Consider the following 23,117-nt stretch of genomic DNA (forward strand, 5'->3'; position numbering starts at 1 on the left):
GACATGGGGAATGACGCTGGGCAGGTGGTGGCACGAGCCGGAGCAGAGGGGCATGGTCTTGCAGACCATCATCATCAGCGGCCTCATGTTGGGGTGGGATTGGGTGTCTGGGGTCCGTTACAAGCTGTGCCCGCTTTGCTGGTGGTGCATTGCCAGCAGTCATGAATGCTTTCTTTTTCTCAGGCCCTCTTCGGCTCCCCAGAATCCCTCTTCTGCTCACCAGAGGGTCCCGCTGGTGTCCCTGGGTACTGGGCCGCAGTATGAACTTGGCCTCTGGAGAAAGCTTCGTGCCTTTCCTAATGAGCCCTGCATCCCAGACAGGACCGTCAGGCCGGGGTTGGGTTCTCGTAGGCCTCTCTCCCCTGCAGTGCAGTCCTGCGAGCCCCCCTATTGCCGGTAGCAGCCGTGCAGGCCCACGGGCTGCGCCGCACCCTCCCCGCAGCACGACCTGGCCATGCCTTTCCCTCACCAGAGGTGCGTCTGGCCTCGCACCCGCCTTGCCTCGGCAATCCCTTGCTCCTGGGGCCTGGCGTCATGCTGCTGGGTGGGAGCTGGCAGACGGCTCTCCCGGGGGGCAGCGGCAGGGGCTGGGATCCTCCGCCAGCCCCTCAGAAGAGGCCTGCGTGCTGGTGAGCAGTTGCCCTCGGCTCTGCCAAGGGACGTGGTCTCCTGGGGAGGCTTTGGCCTCACCTTCACCCTTCCCAGGTGCCAGCCATGATTTGTCGGGAGCTGCGCTGCAGCCTGCCACCCCGGCAGCATGTTTCCATTGCTGCGCTCACCGTGCACAGCCACCGCTCCTTCTGCCTCTCTGATTGTGGGGGGAGTCCTGCTGGGGCCGGGAGGGCAGGGCCATTGGCTTCCCCCCCGCTGCCGCCTTGCCCAGTGCTCTTAGTGCCGGAGGGAAGCGTCACGCCTCCTGGGGCGGCTAGTGAGACCGGCTGAGGGCCGGCTCTCTGCCAAGGACTGACAGAGTGTGGCAGGGGGAAGCCACAACAGGGCATGCGACAATACCACAGCCTGCCAGGGGCAGATGGATGTCCTCGTTCATGTGCAGTCTTTGAGCCCCAGGGTTAAGCAACAAAATTTTAACTGCCCTGAAAGAGCAGAGACCTCAGAACAGCTTGTTTGGGCATTGCTGGCCTGTGAGCAGGGCTAGCAGGAGAGGGAGGGAGGCCCGGGAGTGATGGTGGAGGAAGCATGCCGTAGGATGAGTGCTGAACCCCGCTTGGTCAGATCCCGTATTTCTGCCTGAGCTGTGCCAGCCTGCTCCTCTGGGCCTGCTTCTGTACAGCTCTGCCCCCGGGGAGGTACGTCCGGCAGGGACTTGTATGTCCCTGTTGACATGGGGTCCCTGCCCTGGGTGAGCCTCACCTTCCCCTCTGTGCCCCAGAAGCTCTCCGGGCTCACCGCTGACTCTGTGTCCTGTCCTTTGCAGGTGCTGATGGAGGTCGGCGGCCTGCCGGTGGAGCTGTGGCAGCTCATCTTATCCTACCTGCACCTCCCTGACCTGGGCCACTGCAGCTTGGTCTGCAGGGCCTGGTACGAGCTTGTCCTCAGCCTGGACAAAACACGCTGGCGGCAGCTCTGCCTGAGCTGCCTCGAGCACAGACACCCCAACTGGCCCAACCAGCCCGGTGTGGAGCCGGAGTCCTGGAGAGAGGCCTTCAAACAGCACTACCTGGCCTCCAAAACCTGGACCAAAAACACGCAGGACCTGGAGTCCTCCAACTGTCTCTCCCTCTTCCGGAGGAGGAAGGGCCGACGCCGGCTCTGTGTTGGCACGGGGGGCGAGTTCAGCAGCCTCCGGGCTGCCCTGGCTGCTGCCAGCTCCTACGACTGCCTTATGCTGCTGCCTGGTGTGCACGAGGAGCAGAGCGAGGTGCTGCTGAAGGTGCCCGTGGAGGTTGTGGGGCAGGGCAAGCTGGGGGACGTGGCACTGCTGGTGAGCATTGACCAGCACTGCCCCACCGCCCGCCTCTGCAACGTGGTCTTCATGCCGGCCCGCTTCACCTCGGTGCTCTACAAGGTGAGGCTCGGCAGAGCGGGGATGGTGGGGATGGCAAGGTCGCCGAGGTGTCATGACCAAGGGAGTTCCGCAGTCTGCGGGTGTCTGGAGAGCATGACCAGGGGTTCGTGGGACTCCCTAACGCGTAGGGGCTCGGGGGCTTTGTCCTCTGAATGTCCCTACTTCATTACAGGTCGCCACAAATGCCACGTAAATCGCCACTAGCAAGAATGCCTTTGATTAATAAAGCAAATATATATATATATCAGGCTATTACAAATTACTATCAGCAATCAATAATACAGTATCAATCAATAGTATGGCAGCAATCAGTAATAGAAACAATCAACTGTATAGCAACAACCAATATTATAGCAACAACCAATAACAGCAGCAAGCAAGCAGGTAAATACTATTACAGTTTACTGCAAACTTACCACCAATACAACAGCAGATATGCTTATGATAGATTACTTATATGGATGTATAATACAGGTATCAAGAGAATTAGACATTTCAGAAGGGGCCAAACCATCTGTCGCAGGTGAATTATTGAGAGGTCATCATTGTGGGGTAAAATAAAAGGGTTTTATTAATGATTAAATGATGATCAAATGATAATTAATCAATGATTGAATAATAATTAAATGGTAATCAAATAGTGATTAAGCAATAATTGGTAATGAAACACTGATTTAACAATGATTTGACACTGATTTAAATGATGATTTAAACGATAATTTAGACGGCAATCAAACACTTTACTACTTACTACACTTCTAATAATTAAGCTATAGCTGGATATATAAATGTCACTAGCATACAATATGCTTTTAGGCCTAATGTAAAATGTTGCTTACCTCGTTATAGGTATCAGATGCCGGGTAAGGAGTCTCTCAGCCTCAAGGAGTAACCTTGAGAGGCGTCCCAGCTCAAGGGAGATCACTGCCATGCAGCCGGCTGCCATACAGGAGAGCTCAATGGGCTCAGGGGGCTGCAGATATTGATAGTGTAAAGTGATGGACTCATAGTCAACCCCCTGCTTTGGTGTTTGTGCAGGTGTGCATCTGTAGCAGTTTTAGTTTTATCTAGTCCCAGCTCAGACTGGCACTGTTAGCTCCTGATAAGACGTGGCCTAGGCTCCTTAGTCCCTCAGAAGATCTGGCCTGGCACCATTCTCATGGTTTGCACAGCAGGGCTGACTTCAGTCAGGGCTACTTGTCGGTGATGCCTGAACAAAAGCACTGTTCACTCGGTCAGAGTGGGTGCATCCATTACACCATGCCAGAGGGGCACCCAGCTGTCCCAGAGGCAGGAGAGCAAACCGAACCAACCCCAAAAGTGGGGCCAAAGGGGGCCAGCGAGGTAACAGAGTCTCACATCAAAGACACTCCGTGTCACAGACTGGCGTCAGCCAGGCATTCCCGGCCAGGGTCCAAGATCTCGTAGCAGGTTCATGTGGAGAGTTCAGCTGGTTTAGGAAAGGAAAAGCACGTGCAGGATGAGACGTTCTCAGAGAGAGGCTCCATTTTGGATAAAAATTAAGGCTGTTTTAAGAGGGTGCAGCACAGCACCACTTTGAGAAACCAATAGATGCTGTTAATTTCCATTTTTTCACCTGGAACAGCCAATAGATGATGATGTTTTTCTTCTTTCAGAACAGTTTTGTTTTTCTAGATTGTTTCCACTTTTCCAGATGATAAGTTGCCATTACAGTCCCTTGCTTTTTGCACTTATCAGTGGTATCTCAGGATGTCTCTGTTTTCTCAGTATCCAGCTGCACCTCAGAGATGCAGCTGTGCTTCTCAAGGATGTTTCTGGCTCCCAGGCTGCCAGGCGTTTTCCTTTGTTCAGTGATTTTCCCTTTCTCACCAGCTGCCTTTCCGACTGCCCACATGGCAAGGCGTGAGCGACCCTAGAGGCTGGCTGTGCAAGAGGTACCCCCAGGAGCTGGCACTTGCCACGGTGCGCTCCACACCATCCCCGCTGCCCCAAAAACTGGTTGCTGCTGATGTGCGCTCTGCCCTCAGCCTGGGCTGGGAGCCCTCGGCCGGGATGCCCAGGGTCTTCTCCGGACCTAAGCCAGGACACGGGATCACAGGCCCAGCCCCGCTGCCGTGGTCCGCCATGACAACACTTTGGTCCCTATGGACAACCACTGACTGCTCCAGAGTGGGATGTGCCCAGCGCAAGTGCTGCACCCATGGGCTGTGCCTCCAAAAACAAGACCTTCCTCATGATAAGTCAGCCCATCATTAGTTATAATTTACAGTTTAATTTCCTTTTCACCATTTTCTTATGTGACTTATTTAACTTAATCAGTCTGAAAGTCCCCAGGAGAAAGATAATGCACTGGCACACGGTGGGAAAACTGAGTCGGAAATCTGCTGAGAAAGTCCCTGTTTGTCTGTGGCCACGTGCTGGGTTGCTGAAGTGGACACATAGTGTCTTGCTCAGCGATGTGTCCTGCATTTGGCTGATCAGTGTGGGTGCATTTCGCCTTTCAGGCTGTTGCTCTGGTCTCCGTGCACAGTGCGGTGATGGTACAGCCCTTCAGCTACTGTCAGTGGAACGAGAGCGTTTCCTCCCAAATCCGTCAATGAAAAACAAATTAAAAAAGCAAACTTATGCCAATCTTACTGGCAGTAATTAAAACTCTGCGAGTTGCAATTTCAGAAGGGCTTTTGCAAGCAGCCTCTCAGAAGCTGATTTGATTGTGTCCCTTTTAATTAGCTTTTTTTAATTAAAAAAAGGGAAGGTACAATTCAGTTTGGAGCAGGCTGAAGGGATTTCTGTGTGGTTGTCTTTGGGTACAAAGAAATGCATTTCAAAACCTGTTTGCAGTATGACCACTTCTGAGAGTGCTCAAGGCTGAAAACAAATGTTAGGACAGTGTGTTGCCTGCAAACACTGGAAATCTCTGTAAAATTGCCCCAGCTCACCTGTCACAAGCTATTGATCTGTCTGCTTGTAATGTGGTGTACTAGACAATCAAGGGATAACCTGGGAAGAGAAAATAACAATTTAGGAGATTCCTATTCAACTTAGGAGCACAGTGAAACTCCAAGCATGCTACTCCGCTCTTCCGACCTGGCTCCTCTGTACCTTGTTGCATTTCTGTTGGTCTTTTCTGTAGATAAGCAGAGATTTGCCCTGCCTGTGCAGGAGGGAGATACTTGGCCATGCACAATCATCCTGGTGGTTTGCCAGCACCCATGAATTGCTATGTGCATTGCCTAGCAAAGCAAGAAGGCCATGGTAGGGATGGCTCACAGTTCTGCAAGTACCAGCAAGTCAGATAGGAAACCACAGCCAGGGAACAAGGAGTTGATGGTGTCTCTCCTACTGCAGTGTCATAATGTAATGCCTATGCAGCAGTATGGCACAAATTTTTACCTGTTTTGCTTTGCATTTGATGCGTCGTGGATGCAGCGTCCTTCCACCAAGTACGCTAATGGCTCCAGGGAGAATTGTAGCTCTTCACGCCAACCAGGCCATGTTTGATGTCATCTTACCTGCTGCTTCACCCAGTAAACCCTTGAGTGCATTAATGATGCCTGCTGGCAAATACACGTGTCTGAAAGTTGCAAACTCTTCTGTGTAGGGAGCTTTGCTAAGGTTTAGTGATCTTGACACGTCTAGGCCCTGTATGCTCCTGCTCATGACTGCTGGGCCTTGCTGACACTGCAAAGCTGTGTCTTGGCAGGGAAGTTAAGGAAGTATTGCCGGTAGGGAAGAAAGTCAGTAGGTGTCACTTGTTGCAAGATACTTGCTAACTCAGCTTGCAGCACTGCATCTGTGCCTGTGTGAGCTTCTTGCGTTTGAGATACCTGAACGCATATTGTGTTTGTGAGCATGATCTTGTTTGCTGTGGAAGGACTTCATGGTACGTCGAGGACTGCTTTTTCTTGCTTTGTGCAATGATCTCACCTTGTGCTTACTCTCCAGACAACCTCAGGCTACGTCCAGTTCGACAATTGCAACTTCGAAAGTGGGCAGCTGCAGATCCATGCACCAGGGACATGCCAGGTGAAGTTCTGCACCTTCAGCCAGTCCAGCATCCACCTCCGCAGCGTGGCCCTCTGCGTCCTGGAGAACTGTGAGTTCACCGGCAGTGAGAACGCCTCTGTAACTGTGGAGGGCTGCCCAAGCTCTGACCGTAACTGGGCCTGCAAGCACCTGGCCATGCTGGCCAAGTCCTGCGCAGCGTCCATGTGGGAGCCCGACCCAGCCAGCTGCCCTGTGGCCAAGCGGGATGGCTGGGGGAAATCGCTGCTGGGGCCAGTGAAAACATGCGAGATTGTCACAGGGGAAGAACAAAGCAGCTTCCTGTCTGCTGCAGGTGCTCAAGCCCTGCTTGGCTCAGCCCAGGAGGACACTGAATTCGGAGAGAACCTGCGGGCAGTGAAGGAGGAGGAGTACCCGGCCCTTGACTCAAATTCCAGTGACAGTGACTTACGCAGCGATGATGAAGAGGATGCTCAGGCTGTGTACCAACTGCCCTATCAAGCCCACAGCCCGAGTCACACGCTTGCTGACATTACAGACAGCAGGCTTCAAAGCAACAGACTGCACACCCTTCAGAGGGACCTTAAGCTCAAGTCTCTGCAGCAGGAGCTGCAGCAGGACAAGGAGGCCCAGTCTTTGGCCAACTCTCTGCAAGGCTGCATCATCCGACAGTGCCTTTTCAGGGACGGGAAGGGAGGAATATTCATTTATTCACAAGGGCAAGCAAAACTGGAAGGAAGCATCTTCAGGGATCTGACCTACGCAGTACGCTGCATACAAAACAGTAAGGTGCTGTGAAGACTGCTGCGAACCCTCTTCCCTCTCCCTCCTGCTCCACCAGCTCCTTTCCTATGCATGGCTTGGGTTAACCAGCCCAAACGAAAGGCAGGTCACTTGCAGCCACCTGCTTTCTGCGTGCAGTAACGTTGTAATTGCAATTGGAGGCGTTAATGCAGTGGCACGTTGGGGTTGTGTAGTCAGGCCTGCTCCACCTGTAAATTAAACTCTCACCCTGTAAAAGTGCTGCTGGTTATCATCACCTTTGCTGCTCCCAGCACAGCCCATACCACAAATGCAGGGACTTGGGGACTGCAGTGTCAACCCTGGTCTTGCCCCTCACCATGGCCAGTCCTGGCTGCTTCAGGAGAGCCTGCAGGGGTGGGCGCCTGCCGCAGGCAGAGATGGAGTGTAAGGAGGGATTTCGGCCAGGGACATGTGCTGGAGGCTGAACTGAGGTTTTCTCTCAGCACAGCATCATCTAACCCTGCACTTGCCCGGAGCTCTCCACCTCTGTGCCTGTGCTCCTCTTCAGACAGGACGGTGGCGGCGAGGACTGGGGGGAGAATCACGCTGCCAAAATCCCCAGTGCTGGCGGTGTCAGGGGGGCTCAGGAGGCTCCTTTCCAGCCACCTGCCCAGAGCAAGACCATCCCCACCACTTGGTCGGGGCAGCCCAGGATTTGGGCCCATTTTTCAGTGTATCGCTTTAAAAGACTACAAATAAAAGTGTTGTGCACCGAGAGGAAGGGGAATGTTTTTCTGCCTGGTTCTGGGAAAGGGCTTTGCTGTGATGGTGCTAGCTCCCCATCTGCAGTCCCCACAGAAGGACTGCAGAGCGCTGTTGCCTGTGCAGAAACGCTTTGCTTCTTGGCAGTGGAGGACAGCTCCTTTCTTTCCAAGGGATACCCGAACCAGAGGTGCACTTCCGAAGGCCAACCCACGGATGCAGAGTGGCCGCAGAAGGGAGCAGAGGCACCTCGCGCAGCTCCGCCGTGCTGCTTAGCTGCTCTGAGCTGCTCGAGGGCTGTTTTCATGGGAGTTAGGCTAGCAAAAAATGCAGATCCAGCACTTTGGACTGCGTGCTGGTTTTGTTCCCTTTGGTTTGCTTCCAGTTCGCTCAGCAGCCTGGTTTTAACTGGTAGGAAATGGGAGTGAGATGAGGCCAGCCCAGCTGCTCCTCTCAGTGAGAATTTGCTCAGCTAGGAATTAGCCCAGAGGCTCTTGTCGAGAGGTGGGTGTCAGAGCATCAGGCAATGGGAGACAGTGAAATGCTAGCCTGTGAGATGGGGACAAGGTGCAACGCGAAGTGGGAGCATGGGGAACTGGCAAGGGCTTGGTGTCCTTGCACAGCCAGGACCCTCTGGCGCAGGGCAAGCCTGGGCCAGGGTCTGGTATGTGGGACCCAGCTGGACTGGGTGCTTGCGTTTCTTGCCTCCTGTAGCTCCCTCCCCAGGCAGCCAAGCATGACTGATGAAGACAGGCAGCTGTCAAGCCCTGCTGAGCTCCACGTTTAGCCGAGAGATTGAATGAAGCACCTTTCTGGAATGAGCAAATAAAAGGCAGTATAATTTAATTACCTTCTGATCTGTGTTGCTCATTGAAGTGGGATATGCAAAGGCAATTTGTAGATTATTTCTTAGCACTCGTAAGACATGGATTTAAGACATGATTGTGTTTGGCTGGAAAATATTAAAGATTGCTGCTGTGTAAATATTTAACTACTTATTTGCTTAGAGGAAACTAGGTTGTTATGAGTGGTGTCAGTGACTTTAGTTTGCTGGCTGGGCTATTTCTGCCCCCAAATGGCAGGATCTTTATTCTGAAGGTGCAAGGCGATGGACAGGTTGCATACTGAGCATGTGTGCTGTAGTGCACTGGCCCAGTCAGCTTCATGGGAGACTCATGGGAGACTCCAAGGCATTTGATGTGTTGCCTCCGAGCTGCTGCGTGCAGCACAGAGTCAGGAGGCAGCCTGTTGCCAACTGTGTACGGAGAGGATGCTGATGCAAATGAGGACTGCCTGAGCAGGGATGGGGCAGGTCTGTTGTACCATAAGCGGTGTGGAGATGGGACGGGGAATGGTCACTCGCTGTTGCTGACGGTGTGCAAGCGCAACACAGTGAATGAAGCCATTGGGCACACCTGAACGCAGGCTTTGTCAAGTGGAGGGATGTGTCAGGCCAAGAGGATATCTTTGCTCGGGCTGTGCAGCACCAAGCACTGCAGGTCCCCATCCCCAAGCAGACCCATGCCAGTGAGAAACACCCAACACGCTTAACCGTAGCACTTGTCCACACGCACTGATCTTCCTTTCAGCTGGCCTGTGTGCCTGGCACACCTTGGGTTGTGGGAGAGGTAGAGAGGTCATAGATGCACAGAGGTTGCAGAATGGAGAGCTATACCCTTTGTTCCTGTCCTCTTCCTCATCCTTCTAACTACAACTACAAGTGCTTCTCCTCTTCGCTGCAGGTTATCATGCTGAGGAATGACATCCACCATTGCAAAGCATCAGGGATATTCCTGCGCCTGTCGGCAGGAGGCCTGATTGCAGACAACAACATCCATTCGAACTGTGAGGCCGGAGTGGACATTCGTAAGGGAGCCAACCCCCTTGTTCTGGTACGTACTCCTCCAAGCTGTGCTGGAGGGCAGCACACTCTTTCTCTCATGTGCTGTTTCTCTCCAAGGGGCAGCAGGGATCCATCTCCCAGTACAGAAAATGCTGACCTTTCTGTTAGCTTTGCCCTTCGGCCTGTTTCTTAGTTTTTTGTTGATGAGTTAGACTACAGCTAACCCCAAGGGCAAGGGACAGCGAAGTGTTGCCTGATGGTACATGCATGATCTCCTGCTCTATTTGATGGTACTTGTCTTAAAATTGCTGTGCATAGAGGGGAGGGGGATGTTCCCCTATCAAATAAACACCCCTGAGTAATGAGTGAACTCGTGCAAGCAAGGTAGTAAATCGGCACTGTACTATAAATTGTTTCTCCCACACTGGGAATTGTGTTGTCTACTGTGGGAGTTGGTGGAGGGTCTCAGCTCTCTGCTGAGCCTTGGGCAGGAGGGGAGCAGCAGCCTGCTCTCCAGCGGCATGGCTTTTCCTTTGAATCGGTAGTGTCTCCAGCTGTGCAGCGGGTGACCTTGTCCCTGTTTACTCAATGTTGTATCTGTAATCATCCTTGAAGGAACCAGGACCTCACCATGCAGAGGGAGGCAGAGAGGTAGATACAAACTACCATCCAAGTGACCCTGTGGCTGCATCGAGCTCTCCATGTGAGCTCTGCACAAGAGATGGGGCAGGCAGAGCTGCAGCCCCGTGGAGGAGGAGCTGGCAGCTCAGCCACGGGGCCGTGGGCTGTGTCTGGCCTCGGTTGCAGCTTTGAGCTGCTGTTTGTTGCTTTGCCTGGTTTGGCGATTCCTACCCTGCCACTCCACGAGATACTGGGTTGGGAGTGCTATCCTGCTCAGAGGGTCCCAGCACACTCCTGTTCTCACAGGAGATGTTGGCCCTTGTGGAGAGAAGCAGCCATGTGGCTGTTGACAGCAGTCGTTCAGGCTCTGCAAAGTGCTGTCCAGCAGCTTGAGAAAAGGCACCACGCTGTAATGCCAAGCCCCCTGCTTGCACTCCTGCCTCCAGCTCCTGTGGGGTGCCACTGAGGGTCATTTCCTCTTGGTGGCCATAGGCAGGTGTTGGACTTGCAGGCCCACCAGCCCTGCCCAGTGTCAGGGCTGCAGGGAATGAAGCATCACCAGGTCCAGGGCAGCCCTTGGAGATGGCAGCAGGAGCTGCTGGAGGAAGAAGAGGCTGCAGTCATGATGGGAAGGGAAATTTGGCATTGTGTACTAGAACCCCAAAGAAAGGTAAAGTTAAGTGTGCCTTGACCATTTGAGTGATTTCTTGGCAGCTGGATTAATTACCCTTCTGCCCTTTTCCCCAGCAGGATTGGGAGCTGTTGCTTTTCTCTGTGGTTGCTGCCTGCTCTTGCTCACTTTTATGAGTGACCTTCCTTCCTTTTGCTTTTATTCTCTCTACATGTGCAAAAATAAAACCGTAGTGCAATAAGATACACAGTGGTCTTCGCTCAGGCATTGTCGTCGTTGGCAACGGAAAAGGCATCATCCGTAGCAATCAGATCTATGGGAATAAAGAAGCTGGCATTTATATTCTGTATAATGGAAACCCTGCTGTGAGGTATGTTAGCTAGCACTGACCTCTCTCTCTCTCCCCTCCTTGGTCTGCTAAGACTTATTACTCCCACTGTGCATACTTTTCTTCTCTTTTTTTCTGTCCCCACCATAGAGCAGAAATAGGACCATGGTGCACTAGTGTCTTTCTGTGACTTCCCTCTGTCTGCTTGCTGCACCCAGGTCTTTGCCAAGTGCCTGTCCTGGGTTTTCCCCCTGGATCTGAGGAGGACACAGGCTGTGTTCAAGATGAACAACTCACACATGTCATGGTGCTTTTTGCAGGAAAAGGGGAAACTCCAATCATTGTTACTCCAATTCACCTTTCTGCTTTAAACAGCTGGAGCTACTGACTTGTGTGTGTTTAATACAATTCGGTTTAGATGTTAGTGTTGGTGTCTGGTAGGCTTTCTTCAGGTCGATGCCATCAGCTTTACCTGGTGGTATCAACTGGTAGCAATGAACCCAGAAATGAGATGGCAGCTGGAGCACGGTATTGTTTGCAGATGTGAGGGGCATCTCATCTGTACTGCCACCCCTTCCCGCCTCTCACTGTGCCTGTGGGTGGTAAGGAACGGGCATGTGACAACTCACCATGGTGCTACAGAGCAGGGTGGGGCACAAAGGGAAGAAAATGGTTGCCCTGCATCAGCCCCATAGCTAGGATGTGAGTATTCATGCTGGAAGTGTTAATAATTAACAGTGCTTCAGCCTCGAGTCCTGCAGACCTAATAAAAGCGACTTCTTGCAGGTTCATGATCTGTGTGCAGAGCTGGTGAGGTTTAGACAGACTACCTGTACGGACACTTAAGAACAGGTTACCGAGGCACTTAGCCTAGGTTGGGACCTGGAGAGGAGAAGTCTCCACCACACGTACCAGCCCTGAAAACACAGGGGTCAGGGCCAGGCTTTCCAACAAGGGATTATGAAAATGCTCTCTCAGAGAGGTACTGATTTCTGAGAAAATCGGTATTGTAATGGCAGGGCCCAGCAGTGCAGAGGAAACATGCTGCCAGTTGGAGAGATTCACTAGATATCCTCCCCTCTGTACTTTCTCACAACATCGTTTGCAACCCCAGCTTGCACCTTGTGACTGATATATGACAGTCCATGCTTGCTGGCACGTAGGAGATGATAGGGAGGAGGCAGGGAGGAAGCTCGGTGGGAAGACACCTTTTTTCTCCTGACCAGCCGCCTGTTTTGGAGGAGCCCCCCTGCTCTGCTTGTGTGTGCTGCTCTGTGCTGCCTTTTGTCTGTGCTGGCTTGAGGCAGGCTCCAGCGCTGGCTGAGGCTGCATGCACTGGCACTGTCCCAGCAGTGCCATGTGCAGCTGTGTCGAACATGGGGCTCAACGGGGGTTGTCGGCATGGCTGGGTCTCGCTGACAGGATGGCGTGTGCAGCTGCAGGCAGACAGGGCTGGCAGAAGGGGGATGTTTATGGTAGGAGTGATGTCCTTTCCTGGGTGCCTTTTCCACAGCTGGAAACAGAATAATGTTTTGCCCATTCCCGAGAGCTGCAAGCCCAGTGCCATCCTGTGTCACTGCCTGCAGCTGCCTGGCTGGGGGACAGGTTTCAGTGGGGCATTGCGAGGGGCTCTGTGCAGAAAGCAGGGAGGTGTCCTTCTGAGAAGCGTGCCAGCCGTGTGGGTGCCGAGTAGCATTTTTAAGCATGGTACAGGCCCTTGGGCATGTACGTCTTCCAGTCAGAGGTACCCTCTGCAGCAGCTAAAAAGCTGTTTGGGTAAGACTGTGTCCCCCGCTGTGCTGAGGCCGAGGCTGGGAGGTGCCGAGTGTGATGGTGCCCGGTGGTGCAAGGCTACTGCCTGCTCCCCTAAGTTGGTGAGAGCAGCACTGGAGGGCACTGCCCCACAGCGGTGGGACTTGGGCAGCTGAGAGGCCCCACCTTGTGTTCCTGGGGGATTGCCTCTGGGATGGTTTCATGGCTTATCTTCCTCCTTATCCTCGCAGCTGCTGGTGCAAGCGTAGATTTCAAGTACAGGCACCTTGTGCACTCTTCTCACCGGGTTCCTCTTTCTAGAGGCAGGCGTGTGTGTCACACCAGGCCCTGCAGCCCGCAAGCAGCTTTCCATTCTCTGGGCACCACTGATAGCCTGCATTGCTCTGGCAGGGTGGTGGGGGCTTCCCTCAGCTGCCAGACCAAGCGGCCCTGCCCGAGCTGGCAGCTACACCCGCTGCTGCCGAGCAGGCAGCTGCAAGCGGAGGGGCAGCTGTGCCAGGGCAGCTGAGGACAGCAGAGGCACTAGCTGCCCAGTGAAGCGGAGTGGCCCCAGCTCTGCCTGCACTTGTCCCTGGGAGCAGGACAGCAGTGTGAAGTGCTGCGCCCAGCCCTCCACCCCCAGCCAGCACTGGTGATAGTGCGTTGCTGGGGATCCCATGTCACAGGTGCTGCTTTCCCATGCTGGCTCACTGCTGTAGAAGCTCCTCTGCTCCCTTCACAGCCCGGGGGGAGCAGAGCTGCCTCCGGTGAGTGCTTCTGGGTGGATGCCAGGGCAGAGTTCATGCCAGGCACTGCGTTCGGTTGGTGTTTTTTCTTCGAGATCAACCTGATTGCTCTCCCACTCTGAACCTCAACAGCAAGCCAGAGATTCAGGGTCACATTGTGGAGGAGGAGCTGGTGGTGGGCTTGGGGCTCCTGGGCTTCATTCCTCCTGACAGGTGGTAGGTGGGAGCCCAGGGGACAGCGGGTGACGCCTCTACTCAGGCGCGATGGGGTCCACATGTGCTCTCCAGGCTGTTGTTCCCAGCGCGGCACTGCCTCTGCTCCTGCCACCGTGTTTAATGTTTCCCACCATCAACCGTGATCGCTGTCTGCCCGCTGGCTTCGGGGCTCCTCTTGGAGCAGCAGTCCTGTGGCTGAAAAAGCCTCTCGCCTCCTCCCCCGGGTGGAGAGGATGGGGGAAATGGGCTAAAGCCCTCACAGCCTCCTCTGCGGCATCCACCTAGGTGGGCTCCAGCCACTATGTGGTGCATCTTCCATGCTTTTCCATGGGGGAACAGGGGGTGTGGGAGGCTCCATGCTGCTCACAGGGGTAGGGAGGCTGTGGCAGCCAGCAGCAGGTGACCGGCCTTCCCGCAGGGTGTGCTGGCTGGTGCTGAGAGCGCCAAGCCTGCAGGGTGGTTTGCAGAGGAGCGAGTTTAATCCTGAGGAGAAGGAAAGTCCATCTCAGGGGTGCGGGTAACTGCGGGTGCAGGTAGCCAGCGGGGCGGAGAGGCCACGCTGCAGGAGGCAGCACTTGGTTCTCCCTGTCCATGCGTTTCCTTGTGGCTGCAGCTGTGGCTGGCCACTCCTGGGGACAAGACCCTGGCTGGACAGACAACTGGTCTGACGCGGTGGCCGTTTGGATGTTCCCACCTCCCACTCTTCGAATGCTCTTACTGACATGTGTTTCTCCGTGCCTCTTTTGTGCTTTCACCTCTTTGGAAGTGGTTTGGCTGTCAGTAGCTCTGCTCTGCTTTGCATGTACCTTCCCCACTGTGCTTCCCTCTTGCTGCACTTCGCTGTGTGGCTGCCCTGTGCGCAGCTCTTGCTGCTGGGCACAGGCAACAGGCTGCGACAAGTAGCCAGCCAGGGAGACTGGTGCCTCTGCAGAGACCCGCTGCTCTGGCATAGGTGCAAACCATGAGCAGGCAACACTGCTGCTGGTAACTTTCTTTTCTTCTCCTACCTCAGCGGGAACCATATTTTCCAGGGACTGGCTGCTGGAATAGCAGTGAATGAGAACGGGAGAGGCCAAATCACAGGTATGGAAATGAAAATCATGTTGTTATGCCCAGTTTGTTTCTGTCTTTAAGCCTCGATCTGTTTGTTTGATTGCAAGATTTATCTTGTTGTGGTTCTTGGGTGACTTTAGGTGTAATAATCCCCTGGTTTGCATTTTCTAGTTGGCATGTCTGCCGTTGACAGAGGGAGCATGTCTTTCTGCAGCGTGTCCTCCAAATTATTGTTCCCTTTGTCTCTGGCCCATCTGGGATGTGGAACTGTGCTCCAGAGCAATCTGCCACGTGGACTGCTTTTTTTTCCTCCCATGCCATCCAGCTTATAAGCTAAAGCTATCAATGACGTTTTCCTACTGTCGTGGCACCTCTGAGTGGTTTTCCACTCTGCCCTACACCTTGGAGGACAGGGAGGTGGTGGTTACTGGAACTGCTCATGACTGGTGTCCTGTGTGGGAGAGCATTGCCAGGGGAATGGGGGAATGGGGAAGCTCCTGAGGCTTGGGCTCTGCTGCAGGTCATGGGAGCTTTTCGGTGGGGCCAGGTCTTGGCTTGCCAGGTCTCCTTGCTCGTCCGTGGGCAGGAGGCCCGTGTGGTCACCTCGTCTTCCCTGCCTGGCCCTAGGGAACGTCATCTGTGAGAACCAGTGGGGCGGGGCGGACATCCGCCATGGCGGCGACCCCGTCCTCAGGAACAACCTCATCTCCTGCGGCTACTCAGACGGTGTGGTGGTGGGCGAGCGCGGGAAGGGCCTCATCGAAGGAAACGCCATTTACGGTGAGGAAGCAGGCTCAGGGGGAGAACGATTCTCGCCTTCTCCCCTGTCCCCCTGTCCTCTTGGGCTTGCCGGGCTGCCCTCTACCTCCAGTGTGCTCCAGGACTGCGCTGGGTGCCCAGGAGGGACCTGCAGTGGGTGCCCAGGAGGAACCTGTGGTGGGTGCTCAGAAGGGGGCTGTGGTGGGTGCCCAGGAGGCTTGGCCAGGAACGGCACCAGGCCCAGCCCAGCGCAAGCACTCCAGAGGTCGTGCTGCCAGTGCTACTGGGCTGTGGCTCACGAGGGGCCCTCTCCCCGCTGAGGAGACCAACGCTTTGTCTCCAGTGGAGGGCAGGAGCTTCCCTCTGAGCCCTGAGAGGGAAGCCGGCCTTGCACCACTGCCCTGGTGCAAGACAGGGTTGCAGGAGAGGACGCACGGTCCCCACAAGATGAGGGGAGCTGCGTCTGCTGCTGTCCTGCACCCAGCTAACCCAAGCCTGGAGGAGTCTGGCAGGGTCTGTAATCTAACAACTGGGCTAACGTCTACAGGGGGTAAACTCCCCAGGTGATTTTCTTAGGAAACTGGAGGTAGCTTTTTTAAAGGGCTTTTAAAGCGGCTGCAGAGAGACAAGTGCTGCAGAGAGCCCACTGAATCCTGTTTAGGACAGAGACGGGACACAGGCAGTCACGTAGCATGGGTTTGTGTCCGTCTGCTGTCCAGCTGTCCCACTAGTAACACTGCAGGCAGTGGTGGCCAGTAGTGCTGGGGGCCAGTGTCAGCCCCTTGCAGCAAGGGTATGGTACACAGACAGGGAGTTCCTAGAGGTTTCTGGAACAGCAGTGGCTGGGGCAAGAGGAGGGTGGTCACAGGGCCCAGCCACCCTGGGGGTGGCGAAGCTGCAGCTCAGCCTACATTAGACACTGGAGAATACACCTGGGCCCCCAAGGCTTGGCCTCGGGGAAGCAGCTCGGTGCTGCCAGAGCTGCTTGCTCCCTGGCCCCAGAGACTCCCAGTCCTGGAGGAGGAGAAACCAGGGCACATGGGCTTCCAGCACTGTGGCTGCCCATCTGCGGTGAAGCCACCTGTGCGCAGAGGCGGTGGACAGGGCTGTGCCTGGCCATCCCGCAGAGCCCCAGGCCAGCAGGGGTTTACCTCCTGGTTGCATGAGTTAAACGAGGGGACTTGAGCTGGGGTCAGAGCACGGACAATGCCAGGGGAGGGTGGAAGTGGGGAAACAAAGGCACGGAGCTCACGGACTCAAGTCAGCCCAGCAGGACCAAGGCAGGGCCAAAGCATCTCTGTGAGCCCCTGACATGTAGGGTTAGCCTTCACATGTGCTCAAAGAGGAGGATCACCTCCATCCCACCTGCACTGCATGTGGACTACCAGCTGCTTTGGGGCAGGTCTGGGGGTCTCCAAGCACTGCTGAGTTGGTGGGCTATGCCACCCTCCACTGCAGGCAACAAGGGCTGCGGTGTGTGGATGACATCCTCCAGCCTCCCACACCTCATCAACAACCAGATCAGCCACAACAGCATCTACGGGGTGGCAGTGTTCTGCCGCAAGGACAACGCTGGTGACTACCCCCCTGGCCAGGGGGGCAACGAGAGCTTCCAGGAGGAGAGGGAGGGTGCCGGCGGGGAGAACGACCTTGACAGCGAGGAGGAGTATCCAGCTTCCCGGCGTCCTATCAGAGTGGCACTGGTGGAGTTGAACAGCATCAACCACAACGGAGGTGAGCTTGGGGCCCAGGGTTCTTCCCAGGCTCCAGGAGAAGGGGTGGCATGCAGAACAGTGTGTTGTCCTGGCCCACCAGCACTGGGGTCTGCCAGGGTCTTCCTCAGCTGCCACTAGGCCAGAGAAATGGTGGACTGAGACCTGAGTGTGGGTGGGTTTTTGTCCTTAAGGTCCCTGTCAGAAAGTCATATTGTGACAGAAGAAACTTGGTAGCTTTTAGAAATAGAAATACATTTGTGGTCATCATGACTGAGGCTGCAAGCTCTTAACTGATAGCTCTTATTGGTTGGCAGCTGCTGGGTTGCACATCAAGAGCAGCGAAGCGGTCAACATCATCGCCAATGTAATTCATGCCAACCGCAATGGCGGGGTGGCGGTGCTGCAGAGCAGCCAGCTGACACGCATTGCAAACAACAGCATTTCCTGCAACAGCCGAGGAGGCGTGCTGGTCGAGGCTGAGTGCCAGGTGGAGCTGCGTGGCAACGGCATCTATGAGAACAGCAGTCATGGCATTGTCTCCAAGGGAGAGGGTGTCATCGCAGAGAACGACGTCATCGGCAACCACAGGTGTGGCCTTCAGCTGCTCCAGGCAGCGAACATGAAGGTGCGTCCTGCAGAGAGCTGACGGGGCACTGACTTGTGCATCGCTGTGGCCCTCGGGCAGGGGCAAGACAGAGCCTGCTGCTGCTGCCCTCCCTCCCTGGGCGAGGGGGAAGCCAGCAGACCCCCGGTTAGCAAGCAGGGCAGGAGGGACTACCCTGGCATTGCCAGCAGGAGGAGTGGACAATCAGGATCGCATCCTCGACCCTGTGATTAAAGGGGGTGTGATTTCCAGGCTACATTAGAAGTGTGTCCAGCCAATCAAGGAAGGTTGTCACCCATCTCCTTTGCCGTTCGGAGGCTGCATCTGAAATATTGTGTCCAGTTTGGGACCTCAAGGTCAAGAGGGAGGTGGAGAAAAGGGAGAGGGTCCATTGCAGAGCTACCAGGATGGGCAAGTGCTGGGACGCATGACTGATGAGGCAGAGGGAGCTGGGCTTGGTTAGTCTGGCAAAGAGGAGGCCAAGGGGGATCTAACAGCAGCGCGCAGCTACCTGAAGGGCAGTCAGAGCCAAACCCTTCTCAGCAGTGACAGCAAGGGTCAACAGCACAAGTTGCAGTGGTCCCTGGACCTTGGGAGGCCCAGGTGGGAGACTGAGGGAACCTTCTTGCCTTGGAGGGTGGTGCAGCCCTGGGACAGGTCACAGAGCGGTGCGGGGTCACCATCCTGGGGGGGTTTCCAAGCCTTGGCAGGACAAAGCCAGGGCTGCCCTGATCTGGTGCTGTGGACAGTCCTAACCCAGAGCTCACTTCCACCAGCACTCATTAACTCCAGGTTTTTCATGGGCAGTCATTGGGAATAGGCTGGAGGACAGTCAGCAGAAATTGTTTGAGGGAAGACGTAGGTGGGAATTAAGTAAGCATTTGTTTTTAATCGGGTCAGCAGTGCAAAACTAGAGTGCACTGCTCAGAAGAAAGTGACATTTCCATCCCTAGTGGGTTTGAAGTGTGTCATGTCCTAACATCTGTCAAGAGAGGTTTGGAAGTGCTCTGTAGGGCCTAGAGGGAGGAGGTGACATCTTCCCTAGCCTCAGTATTATTGGGTCCATGCTTATTATTGCTCACATGCAGCAGGAAAGCACACATGTACCAGCAGAGCTGGCTGTGTTGCCCCAGAGCGCTCAGTGCCCACAGTGACAGGAATGTGAAAGGGAGGTCTGTTAGCAGCAGCAGCTTTTTAGGTGGGCCAGTGCATGGGGGAAGGGCTTCTGCGCACTCATGCCATTGCTCAGTGGCAAAGAAAAGAGTAAATTTTGAAAGTCCTATCTCAAGGCTGTATCCTCTTTGACAGTGATCCACAGGTGGCTTGTCACATCTGTCTGATGTTTAAGTCTTGGTAAAGGACAGTTCAGTCATCAGTTCCCACATGTGGATTCACAGATGGCTTGTAGGAGAGAGCTCTCTTCCCTCCGAGCAGCAAAGGGAATCCTGTGCATTTTGGTGCAATGACATTCAACAAAGGCCATCTTCTCCCAGGCTTGTCCCCTATATTTAACTGAGTGGCACAGTCAAGTGGGTGATACCATAGGCCTCTGTTGGAGATCTGCAGGCTGTGTGAGCTGTGCTGAAGAACTGGCGTAGCTGGCATCTGAACTAGATTTTTTGGAAGTTAGATGCTGTGTTCCAGCATCTAGCCAGTTCCCAAGGTTAGTACCTGGCTCAAGGTTGCCTCCATTCTGTTCTTTGTTGAGGTGAAGCCATCGTGCATCAAAATGATAGATAAATGCAATTTAACTCATCGTGAAGGACCCTGAAAATGAATATACAGAAAGCCCTGCCAAGACAAGTGCTCTGCATGAGTCCTGCAGGGACTGCAGACTCTTTGAAAACCATGCCCGCAGAAAAACGTTGTCCTCTGGACCAGAAGCTAAAAAACATTGCATTTTCTGTGGTCCCAGCTGTCCAGTCTCCTGGAGCACACAGGCAAGATTCATGTTGCAGGGTTCATTTGGGAGCAGAGCAGGGGGCACAGGTCCTTGTTGAAGTACTGGTGATGTCATGGTGCCATCATTTCTTGTCTGCTCACTGGCAGAGCCCAGGAGGTGCCTGAGAGCAGGTGAGATGGTGTGTGCTGCTGGGTGGGGACAAGTGCTGGCCAAGGAGTGTCACAGCAGCTGTTGCTGTGGATCCATGGAGGAGAAAGGACCGAACTGATCTTCCAGACGATGGCACAGCTACAGCTGTGGCCTCGTCTTTCTTGGGAAGAGGAGACTCCTAAGTGCTATTTTTTTGTGTACAAAGAAGTGACAGCCTGTAAGTACAGCTGTTCAAAACCTGGAGGGCAAGGAGCAGTAGCAGGTTTATGTTCAGCAGCATCTGTGCTTGTGTTTCACCAGGGGGCTGGCTACCAGCTGCAGGGAAGCTTGTAGCATCTAGCGCTGACGGGAACTGAGCTGCCAGCTGGGGCCACCAGTAACGCGTGGAAGGCCTTGGGAAAGCTTGTGTGTGCATGGCTACGGTGTGTCCAGTCTGAACCTTTGGTATGCTCCCGAACTGCCAGGGAGTGCTAGTGAGCCTGCGGAAGAGCTTTGGGGTTTGGTTTTGTGTTAATCAAAGAGCCATACGAACAACGTCCTTCTGCTTGGGCCATCCCGTCTAAAGCTTATTTTGCAGGTGACCAAGAACAGGATCCAGTCCTTTCGGGACTATGGGATTGCTCTCTTTGATGAAGCCAAAGGCCTGGTGCAGGAAAACCTCATTTTCCAAGGGAGATCCAAGAAATCCATTCTGCGACCAATATCAAATGCAGAGGATTGTGTCATCCAAAACAACGTGCTTCTCACCTTCAAGAAAAGGTGAGGTCCCTGGCACCATGGGGTGCAGTTGTGAGCTTGGAGCCACCATTGTGCTCCTGTGTTAGGCGAGCACCGGAGGGCTGTGCTTTGTAGCTCCTCTTCCCAGCTTCCCCTACCTGCTGACCCATGGCAGCAGCCCCACATACGTGGTGAACCACTGCAGGTGAGGACTGCAGATCAAGCAGAGCCAAGAGGTTCCTCATGGGATACCTCTAAAGCCAGCTGAGGGGCTTGGATTATTCCTTGACAGGCCAGTGTGGGTCTTCAGAATGTCTCTGAGCATAGGGACATCTGCCCTGTGACCTGGCCAACTCATTCTCCTGCGCAGTGCTGCCTTTGAAGCCTGGCTGCTGTATTTGCGTACTGCACTGCTGCCCCTGCAGTATGGACAGCCCCGGGGTGTTTGTAGCCTGGGCCGTGAGAGTCAGAGGAAGGAGAAAAGGCGGGAGCCACCCCTAGTCTGCGTTGTGCTTTTGTGCTGGCAAGGAGAAGGGTGGCTTCAGGCACCAGATTCCACCTCCCGGCTTTTGCTACTGGAGCAATGTGAATGGCGAATGGGAAAATGGATCTTAGAGTGCTTGTTTTTCCTAGGCGTGATTTAGCTACCCTGGTCTTTGTGACAGTAGAGAGAGAAAGTGTCTTCTGGTGGTCTTCAGAGGTACTGCTGTAGCTGCAGACCTCTAATGGATATTGCAAAGCTTTCCTTAGCTGCTGGCTGTCACCCAGATCTCAGTGACTCTCATCATTATAGGCCTTGTTCAAAACAGGTCACTCTAGAGCAGGACTCTGCAGCAGATGCCTGAGGAGGGAAACCAGAGCCTCATCGCCCATACAAGGGCTGGGTATTCAGTGGATTGTTCTTTTTAGCTAGAAGTTTGACCCTGACTCCTGTCTGGGTCACAAATCTTGGTCCAGGCTGTGGGAGAGGACACAGTGAAGTTGGAAGACTTGCATTACTGGAGGGAGGTTAGGACATGTGGTCCCTCAGGTTGATGATGCTCTCACCTGGTCCTCCAGACTTCCATAGCATGAAACTCAAGTGCACTAGAGGGGACTCTCAGCACCTCCTCCAGTGCCCTTAGCCCCATGATTCCTCCATTAGGTTTTCAAATCTGGCCCCCTTTAAGCAATTCTTGGGAGGTCCCGGCATTGACTCTCCTCCTGCAGGCTCTTGCCCCATCCCCCAGAACATGCAGTCACCTAGAGGTGTTGGCTGTGAAATCACAGAAAATAGTTTTTGCAGTAAAGCAAGATGTTCTGCCTCAGTTCTCCAACCATTTCTGTCCCACTTGGGTTTTGGAACAGATGTCACGTGGTGAGCATTGTGCACCTGCTAGCACTGCTCTGCCCCTTTCCTCCTTGAAGGGTGAACCTCAAGGGAGCGTTTCTAAGGCTGCTCTGGAAGCGCCATTTTACCCTGCTCATGGCCACATGTGGGGTGTCTCTCCTTTTCCCAGGTTTGATATGGAGTGCATGCTCATCAACCCCCCAGCACGGCCTCACATCGAAGGAGGAGCCCTGGAGTCCTGCACGGCGGCTGGTGGTCAGAGGGTTTCCAGCATAACCACCAGGGTGGATGGGGGCTGCCACAACCATGGGAGCATCTTCTGCACCATTCTTTGACGAGGGAGGGAGGTTTCTTCACCGGTCTCTCTACCTGTCTTTTCCCAGAGCTGCCACTGGGAAGCTCTCACAGCTCAGGGATGGGGACCCCCATTGGACTGTACTCCCTTTTCATGAAGGACTTTGCAACTTCAGTGGCACCTCACTAAATAAAAAATAGCTGGGAAAACAGCCATTAATGTCTCCCTCTTTGCCCACTGAGATCACTGCTGGGGTAATTTACGAGCGAGCAGTTCCTTAGATGAAATGTGCTCCTGGCAGGACCAGCGGTGCGCCTGGCCGGGCCTCCCCAGGTGGCACCCACACCAAAAGGAGAGACTGCACCCTGGGAAGAGGTAGAAGTGGCACTTGACGAGCGGACAGGACAGACTGTGCTTGTCAGGCACAGGCATGGCCAGACCAGCATCTGTCCTTGGCCACCAGCCAGCTATTTACACGCAATGGGCCACTTTTTCTTCCCTTATCCCTCTGTTTTCCCACATTTGTTCTCCCCAAACCGTGTCGATGCCTGTGTTTCCCCACCTTTGGTTCCTCCCCTGGACATCCTGTAATAAGCCTTGTGCAATCCCGGAATGTTCTTCCCCTGCACCCCATAGTGTGTCCCATACTCCTGGCAGTGACCCCTGGGTCTGTGAGGTACTCGGGAGAGGGTGGGTGTACGCAGCCCATGGGGCTCAGCTCCTCTGGGACTGGGAGGAGCTGGGCAGGGGCTCATGGCTCTGAGGGCATCACTGGGGATGCCCCGCTGGCCCCTGGGGCTCTGGGCTCTTGCTGCAGGGAGATGGAGGCTTGCACGCTGTAACCTCACATGACCAGCTAGCAGTTTCTTCCTTGTCACTGCCCTGCCTGAAACTGGCAGTTGGTTTCCAGCTGGATTTTCTCTGTCTCATTCACG

The 23,117-nt window shown here is 54.4% G+C and overlaps 1 protein-coding gene across 1 annotated transcript; it reads left to right on the top strand.

The window, feature by feature from the left end:
* Positions 1-1,441: 1,441 nt before the first annotated feature.
* FBXO10 (F-box protein 10) lies at positions 1,442-22,440 on the top strand. The gene is given in 10 exon segments (XM_050913537.1): positions 1,442-2,026; positions 5,954-6,802; positions 9,262-9,411; positions 10,848-10,984; positions 14,669-14,739; positions 15,337-15,489; positions 16,927-17,202; positions 17,498-17,808; positions 20,418-20,621; positions 22,070-22,440. Coding segments are annotated over 10 exon segments (2,889 nt in total). The 3' UTR covers positions 22,223-22,440.
* Positions 22,441-23,117: the final 677 nt, after the last annotated feature.

This window comes from Gymnogyps californianus, chromosome Z (genome assembly GCF_018139145.2).
Source record: "Gymnogyps californianus isolate 813 chromosome Z, ASM1813914v2, whole genome shotgun sequence".
NCBI classification, from domain to species: domain Eukaryota; kingdom Metazoa; phylum Chordata; class Aves; order Accipitriformes; family Cathartidae; genus Gymnogyps; species Gymnogyps californianus.